Source organism: Tinamus guttatus, unplaced genomic scaffold (assembly GCF_059628265.1).
Source record: "Tinamus guttatus ecotype Peru unplaced genomic scaffold, ASM5962826v1 Tinamus_guttatus_pri_ptg000355l, whole genome shotgun sequence".
In the NCBI taxonomy this organism is placed as follows: domain Eukaryota; kingdom Metazoa; phylum Chordata; class Aves; order Tinamiformes; family Tinamidae; genus Tinamus; species Tinamus guttatus.
This window is the reverse complement of record NW_028288889.1, coordinates 1467738-1493976: the sequence shown is the minus strand read 5'-3', so window position 1 is coordinate 1493976 and position 26239 is coordinate 1467738. Positions and strand designations below refer to the sequence as shown.

The window sequence follows — 26239 nt, the reverse complement described above, 5'->3', positions numbered from 1 at the left end:
AAACTGCAGGTCATGAAAAAATACTCAAAATTAATGTTCTAAAATGTGAACTGGGCTAGAATATACTATAATGAAGCAAAACTGGGCAGTGGAAGGATTCAAAAGACTTACTGTGTGCCTTGAACAACAACAATGCACTAGGGCAAATCCTAGTACACAAAGTACCAAGAATGCTGAAGAAACAATCTTCTGGGTGTAAAAAATGTACAAGAAGGAAAAAGGCTAGACCTCCTCAGGGAAAAAAATGTGCACACTTGCAAGTTTAGAAATGAGGTCCATACATTGCCACAAAAAAAGAAAAATCAAATTTATACTTCAGCCAACCTTTACATTTCATATAGCAATTTCAGAGTTTAGAACAGCACTGAATCAAGTAATAAAATAACTTAATCTACTCAGCATGAAGAAGACTGAGAATGGCAAGAACTCACCACAAAGAGAGAACAGTGTCTTTCAGGCTTTTCTGGACACTTTGGCAAACCATTCCTGTTCAGTCTTAAAAAAAATCTTTCACTGTAAGAAAACAAATATGACATGTTGAACAACACTGCAGCAAATCAGATCTCAGTTTGATCTTATTGCCAGATGTGATCTTCCTCAAGATGCAAAAGAATGAAATAATTCTTTCTAAAGGTTTTACCATTACCAATGCAAATGGGAAAGAACGGTTGGAGAGAGGACACTTGCTTATATATCTAACAAAATCACTACAAACTTGATACAAAATAAAAGATTGATTATAATTTGGAAGAACTATATTTTATATTCTATTACATACATAGTTGTATACAATAAAATCTATTTGTCCTAAAATTGAAATACAAGGTGCAACATGTTGGTATCTATTCTTGATGAACAAATATCAAGACTACCACTCTCAATAATCAGCCAATAGTCTTTTTCAGAGATAGAGGGAAAAATTATCCGAGGGATTTTTTTTTCTACATAAACCTATCAAAATATTTCTCAAGATGACACAGGTTTTACCAGTTTTATGAAAGCCCTGTAACTTCCAGCAGGGTAAACATTTTCAGAATTCTGTTATGCAATCTACTGTAAGCTGTTATAATGCTACAGCCAATACAAATACTGAACCTGATAGTAGAGACATACAGGGAATTCTTACTTTAGAGTAGAAGAGGACACAAGACCCTTTGAAAAATAAATTACTTTATGAAACATTCTTAGTTGATTGTAGGTCTAATATGGACAATTTCTAAGTGAACTTGTCACATTACCCACATTTAATTTGTGAAAAAAAAAACATTTTCCATGTTTTGAATACTTTCCTTCAAGATACACCTCACAGGAAATGTAATAATCTTATTTCTCTAGTGAAAGAAGTGTGGAAGATGAAGCAATGAAGAAGTAATCACAAGATGAGTAGAATCATTGTTACTCTTCATCCTCTTGTCCCCAGTGCCAACTAGCCTGACAGTTGAGTCTCCATGCCCTATGACACTCAAAACAGAAAAAAAAATCCTTTATTGCAACTAATTGTATTCTTTTTCTCCCCATCTCTTCTGCTTATCCCTGAGGCTAAACATGGTTTACTACTCTTCCGTGCCACCCACAGCTTTAAAAATGCAGCTGGAAAATTGCTAGGAATGCAACTGGACGAGATCCAATTCAGTAGAGATGAATTAATTTTTTATTGCACCAACATTCATCTTGCACAAACTCTGGATCAATTGTTCACAGAATGATCCAGGTAAAGAGAGATCTCACGAGGTCTCTGGCGCAACTTCCTGCTCCAAGCAGGGTCAGACCATGTTGGCTCCAGGCTTTATCCAGTTGGGTTTTGCAATTCTCCATCGACAGAGGCTCTCGGCCTCTGTGGACAGCCAGTTCCAACTCCTGATCATCCTTAAGTTTTCCCTTGCATCCAAGAAAGAGCCCGTCTGCTCGTAGATACTGCTGATCACCTCCGTATGAGCCGGGAGGCCAGTGGAGGCCTCCTGCGGGCAGCAGCAGGCGGAGCCGCCTCACAGGGCCGGCGCCACCTCGGCAGCCCTCGCTCCAGGGCCCCGAGGCCTCTTCGTGTCCTGGGGGAGCCAAGGCTGGGCGCAGGACCCTACACGTAGCCTAACGGAGGCCGAGCACAAGGCCACGATCCCTTCCCTTGACATCCCAGCCATGCTCCGGTTGATACGGGAATGAGCTGTTTTGGACATGCCAGCTAGCCAGGGCTGGCTGAACCTATGAGTACGCAGACTTTACTGGGTTTATTTCAAAATATTTGTGTCATCTTCAGCTATGGAACTTTTTCATCGGACGGCAGAAAGGGCAGCAACTAAGAATAGTATAATTACAGTCTTAAATACCTCAAAGTTCATGAAAATGTTATTTTCTCAGAAACACTTGTGTTTTAGGATACAGCTATCTTCTGTGGCTTAGGTCTCCATGGAAACTTTACAACTGAGCTTTTAAAAACATATTCACATAAACATTCTTTAAATCAACAGCAAAACACTATTTTTTTATTTTCAAATGTTTTTTGCCACTTAATTTAGCTATTTCACAAGATAGAAAAATACACTAAAAATTTAAGACCTTTGTATTCAGATCTGTCACAGATTATTGCTTATCAAGCAACAATCAGCAACACAGTACAGCTAAGTTTTTAAGACCTTACTATGCTAAGTACCATGCAAAAAAACAAATATAAAGACAGCCTCTGTTCTAGCAGTATTAATAGAGCTTCGTTGATCTGAAACCAGCAACGCATTTCATACGTGCCAATATATACTTGGCCAATACAAAGCAATCCTGAATTTTACCCTAACGTCAGTCTGCAGAACTGTTTTATAAGTAATCCATGTATCTATAGCACAGGACATTTCAAGTGCATAACTTGCACTTGCAGCAACGATTAGAAATGTTGATTTCACGGTTTCTTGGGAAACCATGAATGATATTTTTCTTTATCTTGCTGTAGATAAGCTGTGCTCATAGTTAACCTCTGAACTGGGAGTGTGTTATATAGTTATTGAAGCCTACATTCTGCAGGAATCAAAGGCACATCCTTTAAAAGCTTTCTACTTGTTATCCACTCGGATAAGAAAATTTCAAGCTCTGCTTATACTCACAGACCATAAGATTATGATTCACAATACAATTAAAGCCAAGGAGATTTCTCATGCCACACAGAAGTGCGCTCATTGGAACAGACATGTAATGGGAATGCAGATCTAAATTCCTCATTTCAACCTGACATCTTTGTGTGACTGAAGCACGGCACTTAGGACAACAAATCAAAAAAAGTCTTAATCCTTGTTTCCTTGTTCCATATTTTGATGTTTCAAGGAAAAATAGAGCATTGGTTACAACTCAGATCGAAACTGTTAGAGTTTAGAGAGTTAGACTGATAAGGTTACATGAGAAAAAAAAATGACATTCAGTATGTGTGTTTATAAACCATTTCAAAGGATTTCTGCAGAGAAAAGCAGGTTAGAAAATGGTTGAGGAAAGTAAACAGGCTTCCTAAAACAGAATAAAGATTTAGAATGGTGGAGATACAAAAGCCCAACTTCAAACATCAGCAAATACTCCAGAGAGTTAAATCTAGGGCTAGGATCTTCTTTCACAGCAGTTTTCTCAGCAGTCACTCACACATACATATATACATGCAATACGCACAGCAGCATCCCAAAGCAGAAATACTTTTCATTTGTGTTAAAACCATTTCATTTTAGCTCAATCTGCACGGAATTTTTATGAGCACCAAACTTGCCACTTAAATATGCCATATACATTTTAACTCTGCTATGTTCAGACTGAAAATAAGGAAATAACTAATGCTGGAGAGATTAATTTAAGCAGGTCAACAAGGGATTTTTGTACTGTAACTTCCCGTGTATTACTGCAGTAACAATGTGTTCCAAATCTGCAGGCTTAACAACTGCTTTTAAAAGGAATGCAACCACAAACTGCTGTATTTTCACAAATGGCAGGAAAGCCTTACCAGTCTAGACAGAGTGTTTGTTCTATGATTTACAAGCACAGTATCAATAATAATAATAATAATAATACAGCCAGATTTGTACCACATGGCACACTCTTGTGGTAAAGCTGTCATCAGATAGTCATATTTCTCAGCAAGGCTTCCAATTTCAGACATTTTTATAATTTTTTTTTATGTAAACATAGCAAGTAATGAGCGACAATAAGGGAATACTGTGACGCCATTCGCCAACTCCAGTCAAGAACACTGGCCATGGAGGCTCAGCGAGGCTCTCCATCGGAGTCCACCACAGTATCACCTAGAGCTAAACCAGCTGCACAAACTCAATGTCAGATGGAGAATGTTGCTCTTGTACTTCATGACAATAAGCACAAAAACGTGCTGCACCATGTTGCAAGTGGTTGAAGGAAACAGATGTAGCCTTAAAGACTACCTGAGTAAGAGTGTCTACATCATGTAGCAGCATAAGCTGTTCCACAAGGCAGCCCCTGGGTCCCTGTGAATTCTATTATGCACTTATGAAAACCACGCCTGATTTCTCACTATAAAATAACCGGTGAAGAGACAGAGACATGGAGAACAGGTATTATAAAATAAGATTATGTGATTTCAGGTGACAATCAAGTCATTGACACTAAATTAAACACAGAAACAAAAAAAAACATTATGATGCTGGACCAAAGCCTATCTTCATGCCTCCTCCCGTCCTCCATGGGTTATCTGTACTGTTCCTGAGGAACCAAGGGAAAGGGAAAATAAGGGAGAGGAAGGTGAAAGGGAAGGGCAAGAAAAATAGTTGCGTGTTTATCTAAGCTGAGATCTCATTTCCCCCCATCTCTTTATTAACTGAAGACAGCATTAGGAAATTAGGTTTTGTGAACACTGTCTACAGTATTTTAGATACTTGCAACTGTATTTTAACTGAAGGGTGGCATTGAGAAGAGCAATAAATTACTTCGGAAACAATTTTCAATTATTTTTAATGAGCTAGAGGAAAGAAATACTGGTTTACAAGATAAAAAAGGCACAATAAAATCTACCATCAGGCATTTAGAACTAGAAAAACAATATATACTAGAAGCTGGAGCGCTCGCTAATAGTGAGCTTAGCCTGCCACCATGGATAAGGGTTTTGCAGCATCGTATTATCAGCACAGAGACCTCCAGATCCTTTAAGCTGAATTACGGGTTTGATTATTATCCTAGTGACTGACTGAGATAACAGCATGGATAGAAACAGATTTGCTGTGTCTTACCCCAAAGATGGAAATCAAACTTGAAGAGGGCAGAACAAACTGGCAGAAGCACCTGGAAACAATAAGATTGAAGAATATTCCCCTCTCTCTCTAACAGCACCTTGAATCCTGTGGATTCATCACTATCTGGGCTTTATAAGAGGTCGCTGTGCCGTTTTGTGCCTTCGTCAGCACCCCTTCGACCGCAGTGTGTCCTCATTAGGATGATTTCTAAGCCCACCTGAGTATCACCAGTGCTGAACACACTTCATCATTACCTGAACCTGCCACCGACATGTCAGGGCTGGAGCACATTCCCCTGTACTAACATCGTGCTGCTTTCTGTGTGCAGCTAAGCTTTTAAGCTGCAATTGGTAAAACACCAGCTACACGACAGGCGCACCTTGCAGTGGCCTCATCAGGGCAATTACCATCCCTGAAGTTATTTCCTGTTAGTTTTTAGTTTTTATGACACAAACATTAAGACAGCAACTCACTAATGGTCATGAGAAACTTAATCCAGACTATACATCTGTCTTGCTTGGGTTGGTTTATTGGTTTTAAACAAGAGTATAGCTACACAAGATCACATCAAAGATCTATATAAACTAGCTTCCCTTCTCCAACAAGTAGGAGATATTTGTGAAAGAGTCTTTATAAGGCAGAGAGATTCTCTTTTTCCCCCACACTGGGTGTTCCTGAGAACAACTGTCCCATGTGATGAAACATTCATAAATAATTTACCTAAATGAAAACTGAAACCTGAGCCTCTTGCTAGCTATCTGATGAGTATTAAGGGTCAGGCTATTATTGTTAGGGTGAGTGGGTCTCTTACTCTGCTTTTGGAGCTCTTTGGCTTTGTAAAAACCAAATGAAAGTGTGGTTAATATGGTAAACCGATCAATAAATCAGAGTTTATTGTTCTGACCTCTGATGTGGAGACTTCCACAGCAGGAAGCACAACTCAGTAATCTCAAGCAAAACAGCATCATTCAGTTGAGCCTCTTGGGGATCCTTTACATTTTCCATCTGGAGCAATTCATCTGCCTGGCACTAAGAAGCCACTTTTTTTCCCCTGATTTCCCTGATCTCTGCTGACTCCTCCTGCTCCAGCATCTCTCCCAGTTCTAGGATGCCCACAGAGGAGAAGCCCCAGGCCTCCTCCTACTACTTTACACACGCATGCCAAGAGAAGGGGGAATGGCATGATGGACTGAATGCATTCCTGCAGACATCTTCTCGCTCTCAAGGAATAACTGGAAACACTGAGGCACGTATTTGGAAGGGCACATATTCAAACACTTGTTTGAAGTCACTGAAAACCCAGAGTTCCCTTTTAAGCTATTTATAAGCGCCCTCCTCCAATCACACTCACAACAAATACATTCTTGCCCACAAAGGTAAATTACCAGGTGTTTTGTCTTAAAGAAAGTAAAAAGTGAAGTAATTAAGTCTATTATTTAAGTATAATAAACTTTTATTTTTCTAAAGCAACTACATTCAGAAGTGTACACACCAAGTAACTTCTCTGACAAGAAATTTCTCTGCCAAACAAGTAAGGATTGTTAAAAAGATCAGTGCCCCTCTGGTGCCAGGGTAACCTTTAAGCTGCTGTCAAGGCCTTTCCCTGCTAAGGTCAGGAACTATCTCCTGAATGAAAAGGGAGTAAACAAAACCAGGCTGTTGTCTCCTCTGTGTTGTTTCTGAGGAGGCACAAGACAGAGCAATAAGAGGCTGAAGTAGAATGCAGGACTCTAAAAACTAGCCTTTTTAATTCCAATATTGCACCATTTAAGCTACTTTCCAAGACCTGTTTTGAACTGCTTTTCCCACCATTCCCCAGAAGTGATTTGTTCTCTTAGCAGTAACTAAGTGAGATAAAATGAAAGATCCGTGTGTCCGGGAACAGCAGTAGTTGCACTTGTGGTATGCAACAAAAGTCCAAAATAACATTTCTAACACAGCACACCTGCCTTGATGATCAAGCTATAGAGAAGCAGAAAGAAGCTCAGATTAACCAACTGCCAGTGCAACACTGAAAACTGCTGCATAAAGGCAGCACAGAGCCGGCTCTGCCAGCTGGCTCCTGTGGGAAGTGCATTCTCCTCCATCTTTCATCTCCCCCTGGTCCTGTCACTGCCATGCAACAACCTCTCTTTCATCCCCTGCCTTGGGGGTCCAAACAATTCTGCCTAAAAAGCTGCTCCCCAAAACACAAGGAGACAAATTCTTCATTACTTTGTGTTCTTGGACAGGACAGAGCAATCTCAGGCTTGAGAATGCTAAGGGAAGTTGTGAAAAAAAAATGTCTTTAAGCATTTTCCTGTCCCCAAATCCTTCCCGATTTGCACAGAATAAGGAGTTGGATGGAAAAAAAAAACAATGTCAGTATTCTTTCTCCCAAAAAAAAGAAAAAAAAAACATAATACAAAGAAATATGTATTTTGATAAACAAAGTTCAGGTTCCAGCTTTCAGCAAATGTTCATATAAATAGATTTGTTTTTAAATAAGAAATAATAAAATTGTTTTAAGGCAATAGTGGAACTAAAATAAGAATGTCAGAAAAAGGTGTAAAAAAAATTAGGTATATGAATGCTGCTAAAGCTGAAACTGACAGTACAAAGGAAGGGGGACTGCTTATGCCTTGACCATAGTCCAAAGAAGACACAGGTTTTAAGTATGCAACCAAAAGCTCACAAAACAGAAAATCTAACACAGCCTGCTTTTGTTGGTCTGCAATAAGCAGCCTGTTCTGTTTGTGCTGCTTAAGAGCCTGTGTTCATTTGAGGGCAGCACAGTCACTCCAAACAAGGTTGTTCAAGGTGATGGGCACAGGAGGATTAACTCGCCAACTTATCTCTGCTCCTCACACAGACGGGGCCAGAGGCATCGATCATTAGCGATAAGACATTCATATCATATTGACACAGACACACTGCATACATCAACAAACAACATCTCACTTAACATCTCTCATCCTCTTTCTGAAGGACTTAAAATTGCCGTATTAATAGCACTGCTATGTGAAAAAAAAAGATAACATTAAGAAAATGGTTAAGAAGAGACTGCTCCACAGGAGCTCTATGTCACATTTGCAGATGCAGGGCACTGCATTTCCCTGTGGTTCAGCAATGGAAAGAGTAGTCAAGCACTGGAACAGGCTGCCCAGGGAAGTCGTGGAGTCATCATCCCTAGCAGTGTTCAAGAAACGTGTAGATGAGGCGCTTAGGGACATGGTGTTGAGGGGTTTATGGTGTTGAGGGGCTTACGGTTGGACTCGATGAAGGTCTTTTCCAACCATAACGATTCTGTGATTCTGTGGGCACAGCACAGGGCACAAGCGCTGCGCGGAGGCGAAGGCCAGCAAAGCAACTGCGACTCGGGCAACTCTGCCATTCCTGCAGACAAGCGCCTGAAGCAGGGCCGGCTCGTCTGAACCAGCACGGGGAACACGCTCAACACCCTCCACTCTTCCTTCATATTGAGCCCCTGAGAGGACAGCTGTCTGCATTTTCAAATTTTGACAAAAAACAGTCAAGATTTCCAAATAAAAGTGCACTAATTTAAATCTGGTCTTGCTGTAGCTACACTGGAAAGGTGAACGCCTCAAAAGAAATTGGGATGTTTGAGTTTTGGAAAGCAGTAATACCTGGTAAATAAATATGGTAATAACAATCTGCACGTTACCTTATTATTTTTATTCAGACTTTCTACAGCACTTATCTAAAGTATTTAAGCTCCTCTGTTCTACAGTTCAAGAGCTGGTAACACAGTTCTCCCCATCAAGACAGGAACACAATTCCCACAAAACTCAGCATTTGGTTTTGCATGTCTAGCACCTAATGAGGATTTTGGAAGAGACTACGTAACACCACTGCAGCCACCTTGTGCGTACCAAATTAACAGCATCTGCAAAGAACTTCTCTTATGTTTGCATACCAAACTGTAAGCTGAAGAATAAGACAAAAGCATTAATATCTAAACAAAAAAAACATACTTCATTAAAATGTATATATGGGTGTGTGTAGGTATATATTTTATATGTATGAGTATGTACACACAGACATGGTGTTCTCTTGAACAATATCTTAAACATAAGCAATTAAAGCCTGGCAATTAATACTTGTCGATTATACAGTTTGAAGACAGCATTATACCTACAAAAACTGAATCACAGAGAAGCTAAGAGACTTAGAGGTATCTGACAAGGTTGAGGCTTATCTTTTCAAGGATAAACCCCAGATTTTTCTTTCTTCTGCTCTTGCCCTATTTATTGCATCATATTTTCTTTATGAAGAGTATATACAGTGATTTACCTACACAAAAGGGTGTTGGTGGTAAGGATTTTTGTGTGTTTTGGGGCTTTTGTTTGTCTTTTTTTTCTTTTGTTTTTTTCAGCAACAGAATAGTCTGATGACTAGAAATAAAGTTAACTAAGTCTCACTCAATAACGTACATTGTCTGGAGAAGAGCTAATTTGTCACATTGCTACTTGCTAAACCAACTCTAATAAAAGCTGATAAGCTAGATCTTTCCAGGATCTCATAAAGAAAAAAAAAATCAATGCATTTTTGATTAAAGGATTGGAGCTCTCGAGCGCTCTGATGTAAATGGGCCCTCTAGCTACACTAAGGTCATCATTGCTGCAACAAACTGCTGCATTGTGACATGAGCACAAGTAGGGCAAAAGTGTGTACGAGCATATGTCTTATTTCTCTGAATAAATCTGCCACTACAACATGTTAATTGTGCAATCTGCTAAAATACGTATCATATACTGCATGTGATTTAACTGCAGGAGAAGAGGTTTGGTCAGTTCATTTTTAGATCATTTTTGTGCTGGTATAAGAAAATATCCCTGAAACAAGCTGAAACATCACCACACTCGTTGCTCTCTAAAAGCAGGGAGCCTAAGAATCTTCATGCTTTGGCTTTACTACACAGAATCTGCCAATAATTTCTTAGCAAGGGAAAATCTCAAAGATTTCCTGAACCTCAAACAACTAATTACAACATAGACTTCTACATTGACAAATACCATGATTCAAAATGCAAGATCTGAATCTTCAAGAATTCAGAACTCAGAATGCACAGAGTGCTGAAGGCGGATGGAACGACAGAGTAAGAAACCACCAAGGAAAACCTCACAGGAAGCATCAAGGGATAACTTGAACTGTTCATTGGTAATTCAAGTGATAACAAGTATTACTGGGCAGTATTACTGAGCAGCTCGGAAGTTAAGTTAGTAAACTCTGCATACAATAAAATGAAATGAGTATGTGCCAATTAAGTAGAAAATGAATGACTTAAAAGTGTAGTCAGCAAATTCATGAGGCTTCTCCTCACAAATTCCTCTCTAAGGTCCTAATTGCTAGAAGTCAGATGTCCAATATTAAGTATGTATATCATTTATGAATCTAGCACCAAGTCTTTCTTTCTTCTCACCAACAACTCTGAATCTCAAACTTTGATGAAATCCAAAGTAGTCACATAAAAAAAAAAAGAGAGAAATAGGATGAATTCACATCAAATATACCTCAGAGTATGCTGAACAGCTCTTTAATCAATACACCCTATGGACTCTAAAGAGCTATCCAACATGCCCTAAAGTAGACGCCAACATTTCATAGCTGAACCACTTTCTAGGCTTCACTGGCTATAACTAGATCTCCATGGACTGTGACGGGAACCAAGATACATAATTCAGAGAGACCTTAAGTTAAAATGTCTCTGAACCTGAAATCCAGGCCTTAAGTCTAAGATGACAAGCACTGGCATTTTTCTTAAACTTGGCATTTCCCTCACAACGACAGAAAGAGCCTCCCACCTGGAACGTAGAGGTGGAAAGCAGCCCTTCTCCTGCCCCAAAGGTAGACTACTTGCTCCTTCAGGACCAATTGTTTGCTAATGAAGCATCACCAGAGAAAGTAGAAGTGACAGTGGGCACATACTCAGCTTAAATGCCGAGCATGCAGGGAGCATTTTGTGAGTTTTTTTTGTTTGTTTGTTGGTTTGTATTAAGAGGAACAAGGGGATATGTTGGTGAAGAGAATTATATTAATTGCTTGGACCTTTCTCTAAGAAAAGCAAAGCCCATGCTCAGTTTCCTGGTCTGCCTTCAAATATTCAAACCACATTTCCCACCTCCCATGCAGTACGGACTGCCTCTTATTACTACAGCAATCACCACTAAAATATTATAGGAAGTGGGAAAGGAATTTCATACATTATCTTGTCTCTTCAAAGATGAGCAGTGGCCAACACTGCATTCTGTGGGAATCCAATCCTGCCAGGAATGTGTGAACTTAGTTCATGGGAGCTTTTCCAGAAGAAAAATCAAAAGGAATAAAGGGAGAGAAAAAATGTGTATTTCTGCATCTGTGTGCCGATATTTAGAATCAAGGTGTGGATTTTCAATATTAAATTTCCTTCTATATTATATACATACAATTCTTTGAATCTGGCATTAACATTCACAAGTTTATATTTTGTTATGTCCTATATTTTCTTAGTACAACTAAGTCAAATAAATACAAAAACTGTTAACATATTCTGATTTCTGCTTTTAAGCTTGTTTTGACCCAGTTGCTATGGTATGCTTTCTTCAGAGGGAATCTTCAGCTACAGCAGCAGGAAAAAAAAATCTTTCATTACATTTCACTGTTCAATAGCTGTACCATAAATCTTGTCAGCTCTATACACAAAGAAAACTGCAACTTTACTAAGTGACCTAAGGAAAACTTATTCCTGCACTTTAATATAAAACTCAGCCATTAAAACACACATTCCCAAAGCTACCAAACATCTTTTGTTTTCAAAGCTCAAACTTCCACATAAGGTTACATGTTATCTACATTATCAATAATTGCAATTACTTGGGTAGCTTCAAAATAAAGGAAGATAAAAATCTAGAATAGCTTTCAAGGTCATTCTAGACTTCACTAGATTAGAAAACAAAACAAAACAACAACCAAAAAAACAAACAAGTGCAAACTGACTATCACAAGATCTAATTGTTTCATGTATAGAAGTAAGAATGACATTGTCTTATCAGTAACGTACTCAGTTCACGAAAACGTTCCTTACAACCTGTGCAGGAATATGCAGCCAGATAGAGCAAGACACCTGTGAGCTTCTACTTTAAATTGCCTAATTAAAATAAGCAGAATTGCACACCGGAGGAAAGCTTAGCATACTTATAGTGCTGGCAGAACTGACCCTTGAGGTAAAAAGCAACAAAGCCCAGATAAATTTTAAAAAAACAAAGTCTAATACCATAATCAACAAATTAAAGAAATTCATTTTAAGTTACCCACTTTCATATCTTTCTACTCTTAAGCAGAGATCTTAAGCAGCTCAGAACTGGGCAGGTTCTGGGCAGGGCTGGGCCTTCTTCGGCACCACGGCCACCGCGGCAGCAGCGCCCATACAACCTTCTCACACGTGTCTCCCTTCTGAGGGAGGCTGCTTATTTCAGCTGTAGCGAGGCCCTAAAGACCTCTGAAATACCTTGTCAGCTTCTATTAAATGAGAAACCAACCTCATACCTTCAGATCCGTTTACATGGTCCAAGAAAAAAAAAAAATCTCCAGCTTGGACACCTTTGTATCCCTGTTAATTCTGTTATACAGATACAGCTTGTATTTAATTTGTTCTTGTGAAAACTCTATTGGTTACATTTGGGGGTTATGTTGAGGGATTTTTTCTCATTTTTCTTGGTGGGTTTCTCTGGGGATGGGAAAGGAGGGTGTTTTACAGATGGTAGCAAAGTGCCTTCACAGAATTCATCTTGTTATTCCTCTCTGCTCTGAAGGTAGTTTGGATTCATGACAAGGGGCTGCTTCAAGGCTTGTCAGTAATGGGATGAGGAAGTTCACACATAATAAAGCAGCTGCACACAGACACTGGAGTCAGGAATCAATAACTAGAGGTCAGACCACAGCAAGCATGTGACAAACAGCTCTAGAATGTGTGCTTTCATGTGAACATGAAATCCAATCCATTTGCTTTCATGCCACCACTACTGCCATAACCTTGTTTTCAGCAATCCATAGCACACAAATTGTTTTTTGTCGAGGTCTGAAGCTCTCTCCTAAATTCATCACCTGTTGTGTCATTCCCTGGAACGAACACGGGAGATGTTCCCCAATGCATATTTCATCCTGAGAAACAACAGGAAACTGGGGTTTGGTGAGTAATGTCCAATGTGTACATCTGAATGGATGGTATTTAGCAGCTGTTATGCTACTTGCTTATTAACAATAAAAATCAGTTTTTGTCAAATTCTATCAGATCAACAACAAATACTACATCAGAGTCTACAAGAAGGCACATTTCTGTGCCTTCAGTCAAAGTAGCAGCTAGTTATCTTCCTCATCTACAGACCACAGACATTTTGTCACATTCAAACCAATTTCCACATGGGCCTCCAAACTCCTACCACCATATATAAAATGACAGTTATTACAATGCCATGGCTTTGTAGCCATTTGGAGCAACACCTATTACCCTATGGTGCTCAAATCAGTGGTTTGTATTTCTTTCAGTGCATTTGTGAGCTGTCTCATTTAAAATGTGGGTTTTTTTTTTTTTTTTGCTTCAAAGCAAGTCTTTCTTCAATGGCCACTCTTAAAGCACAAGAAAAATGCTTGTTGCCTCCCCGATATTTTCTTTCTATAACGAGGAAAGCAGAGAAGACTGTAGTGACTATCACCAGCTGCATATTCATGGTGGGGGCCTTCAAGCCAGTCTCCCACAACCAGCACACAAGCACTTAGCGCTGCTATGGCTGGTTCTATCTTCCTGAACAATTTCTCGAGAGGAACTGGAATGGTTCTCCCACTAACCTCACTCTCCTCCTGTGCTCCTGTTCCCTAAGCGCATCGCAATTTCACTCCTGTTCACTTCTGGGTCCTCACTCTTGGCCACAGACATGCTGGGAATAGACATAACTAGTGAATATCTAAAAAATTAAAAGGTTATGGGGGCTTGGTCAGAATTTCAGCTTGAGCACAAAAAGAATGGTTAGAAGAGCAGCTCCAAGCTGAAAGAAGCCAAAATCAAATTCTTTGATCTAAAGAATTTCACTAAAGCACAAGTTCCTCCTCACTGAACTGTATGTTCCCATTATAAAAAGATTGTTATTTCAGTGACCAAGGGTATCCTTCCAATTTCATGTATGTAGGAAAATTCATCTTCATAAATATTACAGAGGAAGCAACAGTTCCAGTTTCTGGAAATTCAAGAGTTTTGGAAGTGCACTGATTAGGTGAGAAGAAAATAGATATCGAAAAATGATCTATGGCTCACGGAACTAACACCCATCCATATCCGTACATATATACGTGCTCCCACACAGAAACAAAACGGAGAATTGAAATAGAAAAACAAGGTGAAGAAAAAAGATATTTAAACCTAGAGTGGAACAACAAACTATTAAAGATAATAACTGAATTACAAAAAGCAGCAAAAAAAAAATGTGTTAGACAATCTTCTGCACGTTTTTAAATGCAAAGATTATTACTTAAATAAAAACACTCAGCAAACATTGATAACATTTACGTACAAATCGGTATTTCGGTGAAAATTTGTGTTACCTGATTGGGCGATTTTCTTTACTATCAAAGAGTGAGAAGATTACTTCCAGTTCCTCTCCCAGATTGGAGCACATTAGACTCTTCATCTGCACAAAAAGATGATGGCTACTGGCTGGCACTGGTGTATCTTTCTTTCGATGACGATGCTCCATCTAAAGATACCACCAAAACAGCCAGTTTGAATCAGTCTTAAAAATCTCAGAACGAAAGATAGTTTTTTAAAAAATCTGCTCCTGGAATGACCTGCCCAAAGGTATGTTTCTAAAGTAATAAATTACTGCTATTGACAATTTAAGAGTTATCTTATCAAAATTTTAAAATGATCAAGTATATAATTTGAGCTCCCTAGCAAATCATAGCAATCTTATTTTTCTTGGTCTTATATTATACATTTAAGTACCCATAAGTTATCGTGGTTTAAATACAAGTTTAATCTTAAACCAATAAAGCTCAGAAATGTATTACTGTAAATACAGCAGCACTTAAACATGAGCTAAAACTCAGAAAAAATAATTAGAGTGTTTTCTTAGACCTCAATGAAGATTAAAACAGAGTAAGAAATACCAGGGCTGTTTTCACTGCATCAGAGCAGGCTTAGACATCCAAAGGAGAACTGTCTTCTTCGCTTTAACTGACATCCACATTAATGCAGTTGAATAGACCAGTGGGCGAGTACGATTAACAGTGACAGCAATTGTACCACAAGTATATGATTACTTTTTGACTAATCTTACCAAAGAGACTAACAGACTAGTTAAAGCACTAATGAAAAATTGTCTCATAAGCTTTTATTGATTATTAAATTTATCCTAACAGTCATAATCTTAATAATACCTCAGAAAATAGAAGTATTAACAAATAATTATGCTGAAGACACATGCATATGCACACAGACTTGATATCACATCAAAATATCTCCACAGAATTAGGTATATTTGCTAAAAAGAAATCTACTTATAACACCCATTACATTACCAAATGCCAATGTATTTGATCAAAAAAAGCATTTTCAATTAAGTAGAAGAAAGTTACCATTCAATTATATTCACATACCAGTCTATAGAGCTCTGTAATGCTGATCTCTTCAGGATCCACCATAGCATATTCTTTTCTTGGAACCAAGTCAAGTCCTAGTTGTCTATACAAAAGGAAAAGAAATAATGAGATGTAAGGCATGTGGAGTAACAGTAGGTAATTAGCCTCTTCATACAAAGGCAATAAGATAAGAAATACAACTTATTACTTCCATTCACATTTAACAAAAATACTTCTTCCAACGGTGTAAATGCTAAAGCATTTTTGATGTGTTTCTTCTAGTTGCAGTCACTGTTTGTGGATGACTCTCTTTTCTTCACTTTGTAAGATTATCAAAATAATTCTTCAATTTCTTTTTTAATTTTATGCCTTCAGCTTTCTTATTGCAGAGAGAGTAAGATCTGACTAGTACAAGCATTGTCATTTTGCATGGCAACTCCAAAAAAAATTGAAAAATAAATCAAATGCCAAAATACCAACCTATTTTTAGCTTAGGCTGGATGGTAAGCCTCCTTGGCTGTATCTTATGTATTAAATAATGAAATAAATTTGAATCAATAGGAATAAAACTTAACTGCTTCTACTATGCTGAAAATAAGAGCAAGAATAAAAGGAGCAGCCTGACTCCTTCTGCTGACTTCAGAAAATCTTGAAAGATAAGAAATTTTTGGAAAAAAAATGTTTTGAAAGATTAGAAAAAGATGAGATGACCTCTCAAAAGCCAAGGCACTTCCCTTTGGTTAGCACAAATAAGGGGAGAGGCTCTTCTGCTCTTGTAGGTATTCAGAGCTTCTGGTAAGGACAGCTGCAGAAGGCTGTAACAGCCAGTTATTCTGTTGTTGAAGAGGTTTGTATTTAATCAGAGTTTAACTGAATAAAACACAGGCTGAAGAAAACTCTTTGGAGATAGCACCCAAATGCTTGGAAAGTGTGCAAGAGGAAAACTGATTATAAGGTAAAAACGAGAGTAAATCATGCTATTCCTTTCTTAATGAGAGTCCTCCCCACCAAGCACTTTTAGGGACAAGGAAGGTCGCTGAATTGGGATGTCTCTCCCTGCGCCTGGGTCAGGAAGCTCGCTTTGTCAGGACAAAAATTACTTGAGCCTTGCCCAAGAAGTTACTCATGAGGATCTTCTCAAAGCTTGGCAATATTTGGCATTGGATGCAAATATTTCGACAATTCTTAATGAATTTATCTCACAGAAATGGAACTGCAGGGAGTGAAAACGGGGAGAAACAAATGAGCAAGACAAAAGAATATAAAAAATATGACTAAGATTAGATTTTTAAAATGAGATTTTTCTCTGTCTTTCTGTGAAACAACCAGCAAGTGGCACTTAATTCATACCCAAGGATTTGGGTGTGGGGGGAAGGCTTCAGTTTGTTTTACTATTTCTAACATGATCCATCTCAATTCCTTCAAGATGAAAAGCTGCAAAACTTTGCTTGACTTAACACCTTTTAGAAAAAGAGATCATTTAAACACAATATTGAATGGGATATGTTCACGCAAAACTGACCATATCTATGCTCTGCTTTCCTCCATGCTTTTTTTGCTCTTTCTTCTTCCACTGTTCCTTTCGCAGGAGAACATAAAGTACTACGATTTTTTTTTTTTCCACACTCTAAGTAGGCACCTAATCTAAAACCCCTTGGAATCAAAAGGAAAGATTCTAGTTCACTTCACCAGACTTACTCTTCTGTAAAAAGATTACAAGACGATCTTTGTATAAACCTCAGGGCCCCCATAAAAAAAAAAAAAAAAAAGAAAAGAAAAAAAGAGTGAAAGAAAGAACAAACATGATGGGAGAAAGAAAAGATTGTCAGGCATAAGGGAGAACATTAACCTTCAGTCAAAACTATCAAATTTAATCGCAGGTCCATTTATTTATGTGCTTCCAAAACGTCAATCTATCAAATTCCTACTAGCTAAGAAGCACTGCAAAGCACATTTTGCATAATATGCCATCAAAAAAATAAATTCGGCAGAGTCTCTTTCACCTTATCTCACATTTCCAAACTCAAAGTGCTCAGCAGCAAAAGCCTGTGTTACTAGGAGTACTTTTCATCTTCATATTGCCCATACTACTCAGCTGCCAAGCAATGCACAAACCTAACATTTCTTAAACATAAATACCTAGCACTTCCTTAAGAAATAATTACAAGATCCTGAGCGGACACTGCCACAAGAGCAGAGAGTCAGGTCTGCTTTTATTCTCCTTGCACATGTCAAGGCACTGCTCATCTGCACCGCTGTTCTCAGTAACGAGAGCGAGTGCACAGTAGCCTCCTGTGCTTATTTTTCCAGCGTGTGGTCGAGCTGGCACAGTGAGGAGCTTACCAGCCTTCCAAACTGCATGAGGCAGTAGCAAGGTCAGTGTGAGGTGTACTTGGAAAATGATTTAAAAATCATTTTCATTATCACACTTTACACTATTTATTTTTTATCCCTATAACTCTTTGTCCTGTTGGTCATTTACCAATACTGAAGTGACTTTTTTTTTTAAATAGAAGGAAGGTGTTTAAAAAACAAAGACATGATAGTATCTGCTTTTTTTGCTTTTATTAAAAATCAGCAGGATACAGCTTGGTTAGATCTTTTCTTAGTTATTGAGGTAAAAGAAAAGGCACAGAGCCCAGCACAAGATGCATGTTAGAGATGCTCAGGTAAGAAATGAATCACAAGAGACAAATCCAAAAGGGGCTAGTGGCAGCCAGCCTAACTTCAGCTAAGACAATGGAACTGTGCTAGCCAACACCATCTAAGAATCTGGCCAGGTGTGTATTTCAAGGTGGTTTAACAGGAAGCTCTTTCACAGATAGTACCACTACTGTGTGAAACTGTACGTTTATACACACGTGTGCACATAAAATACTTATATATATTTTTACAGAAAGCCATTCATTTTTTTTTGTTGCTGTTAAAATATGTTGGACATAAAAAGGCAGTTTGTTAGGAAAAAAAAAAAAAAGAGGCATCAAAATATCTGCCAGAAACTTGTTCCTTGTTCCAGGCACTCTACCACAAGCCTAAACTTTTTCTGTTATAGTTCGATTACACTCCCCTCTTGTGCAGTTATCTTTACTCACTCGTTGCCCCAGTCGAGGCGAGCGGTGATGTGTCGCTTCACATCCTTCATGCGGTCGTGGGTGAGGTGCCCAACCAGGACCTGCCGTCGCAGGTCCAGGATTTCGTTCATTATGTGCCACAGTCGGTGAAAGAGATCTCCCTCGTTTCTCTGTGAGAGAAGCAAATAATCAGATCTACATCAGCTAATAAAGCTAATGATAATGCATACATGGTAGGGGAATCACGGAAATGCGTTCCTTACTTATGGTCTCTCTCAGTTATCGATCAATCCCATCACTTACACACCACACATTTATTTCAACCCTTGTCACAAACGCAGTGGTTGCACCATACTCCCTTTCAGCCCAGCTCCTTATGCTTCATCTTCACACAGTTTGATTTATGTGACAGATATGACAAAAATGCAACAAAAAAGAGGTTCATCTCAGTATTATGTTATTCCAAGAGCATGTTCATTCTGCGCTGTCCCAAAGCTGGACAGGTGATTATGTAATGCAAGACTACTTGAATGCCTACACACAAGGAGATCAAAAAGCAACACCTCATTGCTTGCAAAATCTGAACCATGCAGCACAAAAAATGTACCATTTACTAATTTCTTGCATGGATATAACTGTACACACCACTCTAAATAAATAGTATCACAGTCAGAAATTTATTTCAGAGGACAGTTTTGCCTCATCTAATCAAGAAGTAGGAGAAATTATGTGAATATTATTATTTTTAAACCTCATCCTTCTACTCTACTTTAGTTATACACTAGTTATGCATGTAAACCATTTCCCATAATCCCTACCAACTAGTAGTATTTATTTTAATTCTTCCTTCATCTATTTTACCTGTTTTCACTAAATATAGTTTGTCTAGGAAACTTTAGCTTGAATAAGTTAATGCAAATTCCATTAAATGACGTATCGCACAAAGTTAAAAACACATTCTTATTCAGATATGTTCTGCTTATTCTTGCCAAGAAATCATGAAAACTCCCTCTTCCCTTTTCCTTTTTCCTATCAAGAAACGGAACAAAAGTCAAGCTACATCTCCATCACAATTGCCACAAAAAGCCAAAATTAATTTAGAAGCATCATGATTCTGTCAATAATATTTTAATTCCAAACTTCTAACATTTTGCTTCATATACATTTTTCATTTCAGATTCATTTATTTTGTAAACTCAGTAAAATTGACATTGATTTATTGTTCCTTTTCGCTTTCTGTCAGAACAAAAAAAGCCCAGTATATTTTGAATGCCCAAAAGTAACAGTAGTTAAGGAAAAAAGTTGCCAAAGGAAAAAAAACACAGAAGAATAGGAACATACAATTTTTTTGAAGTAGAAGGAACCAAACAATATCAGATCTCATATAAATAGCCTTTGAATTAGCAGCAAGAGATGAAAAAGACTTTATAGGAAAGTTACGGAGAAATAGGCTGACGCTATGCCTTCAGTTTTCCACCAGACACTATTGTATGAAATTTCATTTGTACAGTAAATACTCAAGTGCAAAAAATACCGAATTAAGGTACATCTTTCTTTTTAGTATCTGACATTGAGCTTTGCTTAAGTAAATTATTCAACTGAATCTGAGTGTTGCTAATATTTAACATCCCAGTGAAACTCAACATTTTGTTGTTTGACAGTTTCATTTTTTTAAGCTTTAGATTTGCTTATTTTTGAGATATTCATATCTCAAAGTGCCAAGCAGATATGCCAACAACTGTGCTTAATATATAATGTGGTTCCGTTCACAAAGGCAATCACCTTTTTGCTCTTTTTTGTACCAGAATGAGCAAGCGTACTGATATATTTCTTTATATTAAATGCATAAAGTATCTACACTCAGATATATCTCTACTGTTCAACAAAACTACTCCACATGAAAATCCACATGAAAAATACTCCAAACAATTTATGTAAAACTAGTCTTTGATATAGAAATGTATAATTTATTTAGAATAGGCGGACAGGAAAATAGAAAGGTAGTGATGTACTCTTGATGTAACAAGATACTCTGACTTCAATGTCACAAAAGACAGTGAAATGTTCTTTAATGTTTTGGAGATGATAAATATTCAAAAAAACAGAAACAATATCACTGTCCAGACCCAGCATTTGTCACCTAACTCACACAAAGTTATTCAAAAAGTGCCTAAGACACGCTAGGGAGGTGTCTTTCCTGTCTGCATGAAAGGTGGTGGTGTCATCTCACCAACCAGAGAAATAACATGAATATCTAAGTTGGTTCTAAAACAGATGTCAAGGAGTGGTTATTGCAGGTTCGCTGTGGCATTAGGAAAACATCTAATATCAAGTTTTGCAGGGATGTGTTGCAAGTTCGCTCTGTTCCGTATTTTCAGCATGAACTAAGCTTGTGAAGTTTCAGGCCTTATCGTCTAGAGGACAAGCTCAGTACAACCTTGATAAATGGGAGAAGCATTCAAACGTCTGCAAGATGCACTGAGAGACAGAACACTTATTGCTACAAAGAATTCAAATGGCCAAAAACAAACCAAGGAAAAATGAGGCAGGCACTAACACTGTAGGAAGTGACAGTGGATTTATGGACTACCAATGAAGGTAATTCATGCTGGGAGGCAACATAGCTCACTGGGGAGTGAACTTCACAGGCAAATCCCTGTGAGAGACAATGACCATGCACTGAGTGCAGCCCTGGCAAGGGCTCTGCTGACATACGGGATTCAGCTGTGGACACGGAGCGTTAAGGATTAAACACACTGCCAAAGGTACAGAGCAGAGCAGCTGGAACAAGAAGGAAGATTACCAGCACTGATTTTTTTTTTTTTTTCAGAAAAAGACAGAATGCTGAGGGAAGGTATGGTAAGTCTTTCAATACCTAGCAGATCCTTTGGAAAGCCAATAGGAGGTTATTTCTTTACATATTAACTGGACACACAAATTCATTCAAGTAGACTGAAACTGAAACTTAATTATCTAGAACAAAGTGATTTAAGTACCATTTTAGAAAAACTTTGTAATCATAAAAACAACAACCTTCTGTCAGGGACAGACCAAGCTTATTCAATCCTGACTCAGTACACAGGTTTGGGCTGCAACTTTCATCATTTGAAATCTCTTTCAGATCTCTGTTTCTGTGAGTCAGAGAAATGGCAATTGCATTCAACAGTCATTTGCACTCAAGTGGTAGTAACCTTCAAGAGGAAAAGTGGCCTAGCTACTGGTGAAGGTGGATACTTCAAAATCAGCAAGTCCTGGGAGTCTGCATCCAAAATGCTATTGATACTGCACAGCGTTTAGATTAACACACTAGAATAATTCCAAATCAATATGATTTATTTAATGGGGTAAAAGCTGCTTAGGTGACTCATAACTAGATTATAAATGAGGAACCATCAGGAGGCTGAGATTTGAAGAGCTCTCTCCATGCAAAGATAGGTTAGCCTTCCCTACTTAATATTTTATTAATATCTGGGGGTGAGGGGGGGAGAGGAAGATTTACTGATATAATCTCTACTTCAGATGAAGACTTTAGATACAGAAGAGATCACACATACAGAGCAAGCAGAATAGGTGATAAACAAGGTATATAGAGACAACACATGTCAAGGTCATTCTTTGAGAAAAGAAAAATAGCTACTTATAGCTGCTCTATGTTCGGTGCTCACCCAGCTATTACTGGAATACTGTATCCAGTCCAGGAGAAGTGCTCCGGGAAACACAAAATGGGTTCAGAAAACAGGAATGGTTAAGGCTAGAGAGCACACTTCAAAGTGAAATTCGAGAAGACAAATCCACTAAAGATAATTAAGTAGAAAGTTAAGACTTCAAACATCTTTAAAGTGGAACAGCTCTCATAGAAGGACCTTCTGTAGGGATTTGGGGATTTGTTATAGAAACACAAAGATTGGTGTGAATGGAATATAAAAATGCATATATAAGCACCACAAGAAGTGACAGAACGAGGAAAGGTATGCATCTATTGCTAGAGAGCATCATTGGTGGGACTTCATTGGACAAAGAGGAGAAATAAACTGACCTGAAGATGATAGGAAGATGGAGAACAGAACCAGAGCCATAAAATCTCCAGATAAGCAAAACAAAATAATTTTGAAACATGGTGTCCCTGCTTAAGGCTTAAGCAGGGTAAGATAAAGTAGTAAGGCAGAAGATCCAAAGCAGAATCTGCTCCTAATGTGTGCAACAAGCCAGTCCAAAGTCAATTCTTCATTGCTAATCAAGAAATCACCTCCCTGCCAGCAGTGAGGCCTCCACATCTGGCATCCCTTGTCCTGCGGGTTCCAAACAAGTGAGCCTGATCAGATAAAAAACATGTATCTTGGTGCATACAAATACATGAGCACGTGAGTGAATAAAATATATGAGAAAATGAGAAGAAGCTAATCAGCTGACCTAGACATTTTGCATAATAATCTTCCTCTTCCACAAGGTATCTACACTGAGCTTTGCAACACTGATTTCCTAAACTTATTCAGCAAAGAAAGGAATCTTAAGATCCAATGGCTAGAAGATTACACTGGACAAGACTCAAAAAATAAGATGATAAATTTTAACAGCAGAAACAGCCAATAATTAGAACAACTTACAAGATATTTAATTCATCATTCGAAAAGGAAAAACAAAAGACCTTTTTTTTTGCTAAGAGATTTGCTTGAACTGAAGTAGAGCACCTTCACACAAAGAACAAACTAGCAGAGAAAATCCTCTGGTTTTAGTTATGTAGGAGGTCAGACTAGATTACACAATCATCCCTTTTCTCACTTGAAATTTCTGAGTCTCCTTACAAGTAGATTTTTCTGCAACCTCTCCTGCAAGCGCGGCTCTCAATCACCCCGCTGCCTTACTCGAGGCAGAGGGTTAGGAGGCAGGGAGGGGAGGGAAACAACTTTCAACTCCTACAGTTGTCAAATACTCTTAGTTCAAAAAAGAAGTGAAGTTGTTAAAGCTTTATACATTCCCCTAAGGCTTTCCTAAGTTTTAAATATAAGCATTGGGACAAATTGACTGAAGCAAAAGAAATGTTGACCTTACTAATAAAGAACATGGAAAAGGTAAAGTGAACTTATAAATATTAAAGCTCTCCTATCTTGGCAGCTATTTTTGAGGCAGGCATTTCCTCTTAGAAAAATTATGCACCTCACTGTTCTCAAATCTCTTCTGTCTAGCAGTTTAAATTCAAAACATCATTGATGCTATGGGAAAAATATCTTAGACTTGCAGTTACTTGACATTCTACCTAAATATTTTGTGTTCTGTTTTTTTTTTTAATCCAATCAAAATGATCTGGCATCAGAAACCACAGTCAAATCAAAATCATAGGAAAGAGTTCTGGAAAATCTTCCCCTATTTTCCTCTCAATTTATTTCCATACTATGTTAAGAGCAACTATGACATTTTAATATCTTGTCTGAACAGCAGCTTGCTTGAAAATGCCTTTATTTTATAATTCTTAGTAAGTACATTTTTCTAAATCTTTTTTTTTTCTCTGTATGTTTATTTTACATTCGGGTCTTTCATGTATGAAAAAGATCCATTTACCCTTTCTACACATGTTTCCATGCATGATCACATGTTGAATCTCTGGATTCAAGAACATCAACCAGATGCTCTCTCATTTTCAAAATCCTATCGTTTTTGAAGGAAATGACTGAAAGTAACAAGGGAAGAATTTCTGACTAATTTACTGGCTAGGACACAGTGAGCAGAAAAGCATACTGAGTTAAAAAAAAAGTTAAATACAATAAATATGACAAGAAAAGAAAACCTCAAACTGTCTAAAATCTTCAACAGCATTTTTTTCTCTTCTTCCTAAGTGAAAAATAATTATAATATAACAAAGCCTGGTCTTTTCAGCTGGTATTCTACCAAAGCAATATGATTTCTGATACTTGCCACATAAAGTTGTTTCCACATTGTTCCCCAGTCTCTTAAAGTTGTCGTCATTTCTGTAATAACAGAATCTTCTGTGGGAATAACCATTTCAAATTGTCTGTAACATGCAGAAGAACACGTATTTCAGAAGCATTGCAAACCACATTATTGCTGCTAAAATAAAGATTTACTTCTACCAACATTAATGGCTATTAACCTACAAGGAGATCCTTCAACCCATGACATTTATTTGTGTCTCATTTAGCCAGCCCAGGAGCCTTTAGTGAAATCCTGCTCCTAGTAGCCCAGTTTTATCTTTGACTACGAGATCAACAAGTCACACGCTGCTTTTCGGTCCAAGTCATTCCAGCATTTTCAAGGAAATCTTGATATGGCCACTCCAGGTGAGCACCCCAGCCACCCCTTTTTGACATCTGTTTTTACAGAAATGGGACAGAAGATGCTGCTCCAAAGACACTCCTACAAAAATAAATACTGCTTCTTTGTTACTTGAAGAATATAGAAACTTATTTCATTTATTACATTGAAGAAATATTTTACTATTGAATTGCTATGTTATTTTGTCAGAATTTTTTTGTAAAATGACAGCTTGTCTGCCATGGAATAGCTAGTGTCCTTAGAGAAAAACGACTAAACTTAAAAAATAGTTTAATAGCAAGCTCCAATACAGAATAATGTTTAAAAAATCAATCTTTTAAAACAAAACAACAGTAAGAAAACATGCAATTGTTTTCTCTTTACTCTAGACTAATACAGACTAATTTTCTCAATTGCTCTCTATAGAGAATATGCCATTTCAATTATATGACCAAGTGAAGGTTCTGGATTAGTTAAGAACAATAATTTCTTTACCTTATATGCAAAAGGTCTTTGGTATAAGTTACTGACCACCTTTAAATATTTGAATTGGGAAAATTTTACTTACCCTTTGTTCTTGACACATGCATTTTTCAAGTGAATGTAGCTGGATGGAAATATACCCTGAAAAACAAAATGGGACAAATGGGAAAAACAAAATGAGTTCTCCTCTATAAAACGTACAGCTGCATACATCTTTTGCCTATATTTTCTTACCACAAATATACAGGTCAGGCCTTTGAGGAATAAGCATGTCTGCTACGTGGTAGTAACTGCCCACAGGGGCGTTCCTGCTCCTCAGGAACACACATAATTCAGGAGAGCATCTCTCCAGGACTGTGTGATGTGCAACCCTGCACTTGTACCTGTGTCCCAGAACCCAGGCTGGCCGCACATGCACAGGCCATTGTTGAGAGGCTGCTACGGGCCTTTCCTTCAAGAGCCAAAATTTGCAGAATCACAAGGGAAGGCTCTTGACAAAGCAGTATCAGCAAACTGAGTTGCAAGGATCTCTTGTGACTTTTATTTTGGGAAATTTATTTCAATTCAGAAAGTTGTTTTCTATCATAC

At 38.0% G+C, this 26239-nt stretch overlaps 1 protein-coding gene across 1 annotated transcript in view; it reads right to left on the bottom strand.

Moving 5' to 3' along the window:
• Positions 1–26239, bottom strand: part of DOCK4 (dedicator of cytokinesis 4) — a 218055-nt gene that overhangs the window by 112214 nt on the left and 79602 nt on the right. The window contains exons 4-9 of the mRNA XM_088529928.1: positions 25737–25792; positions 24812–24908; positions 18923–19071; positions 15849–15933; positions 14796–14947; positions 432–513 (exon numbers count right to left, since the gene is read on the bottom strand). Of these exons, the coding sequence (XP_088386054.1) occupies positions 432–513; positions 14796–14947; positions 15849–15933; positions 18923–19071; positions 24812–24908; positions 25737–25792 (621 nt within the window). The remainder of the gene's footprint in view (positions 1–431; positions 514–14795; positions 14948–15848; positions 15934–18922; positions 19072–24811; positions 24909–25736; positions 25793–26239) is intronic.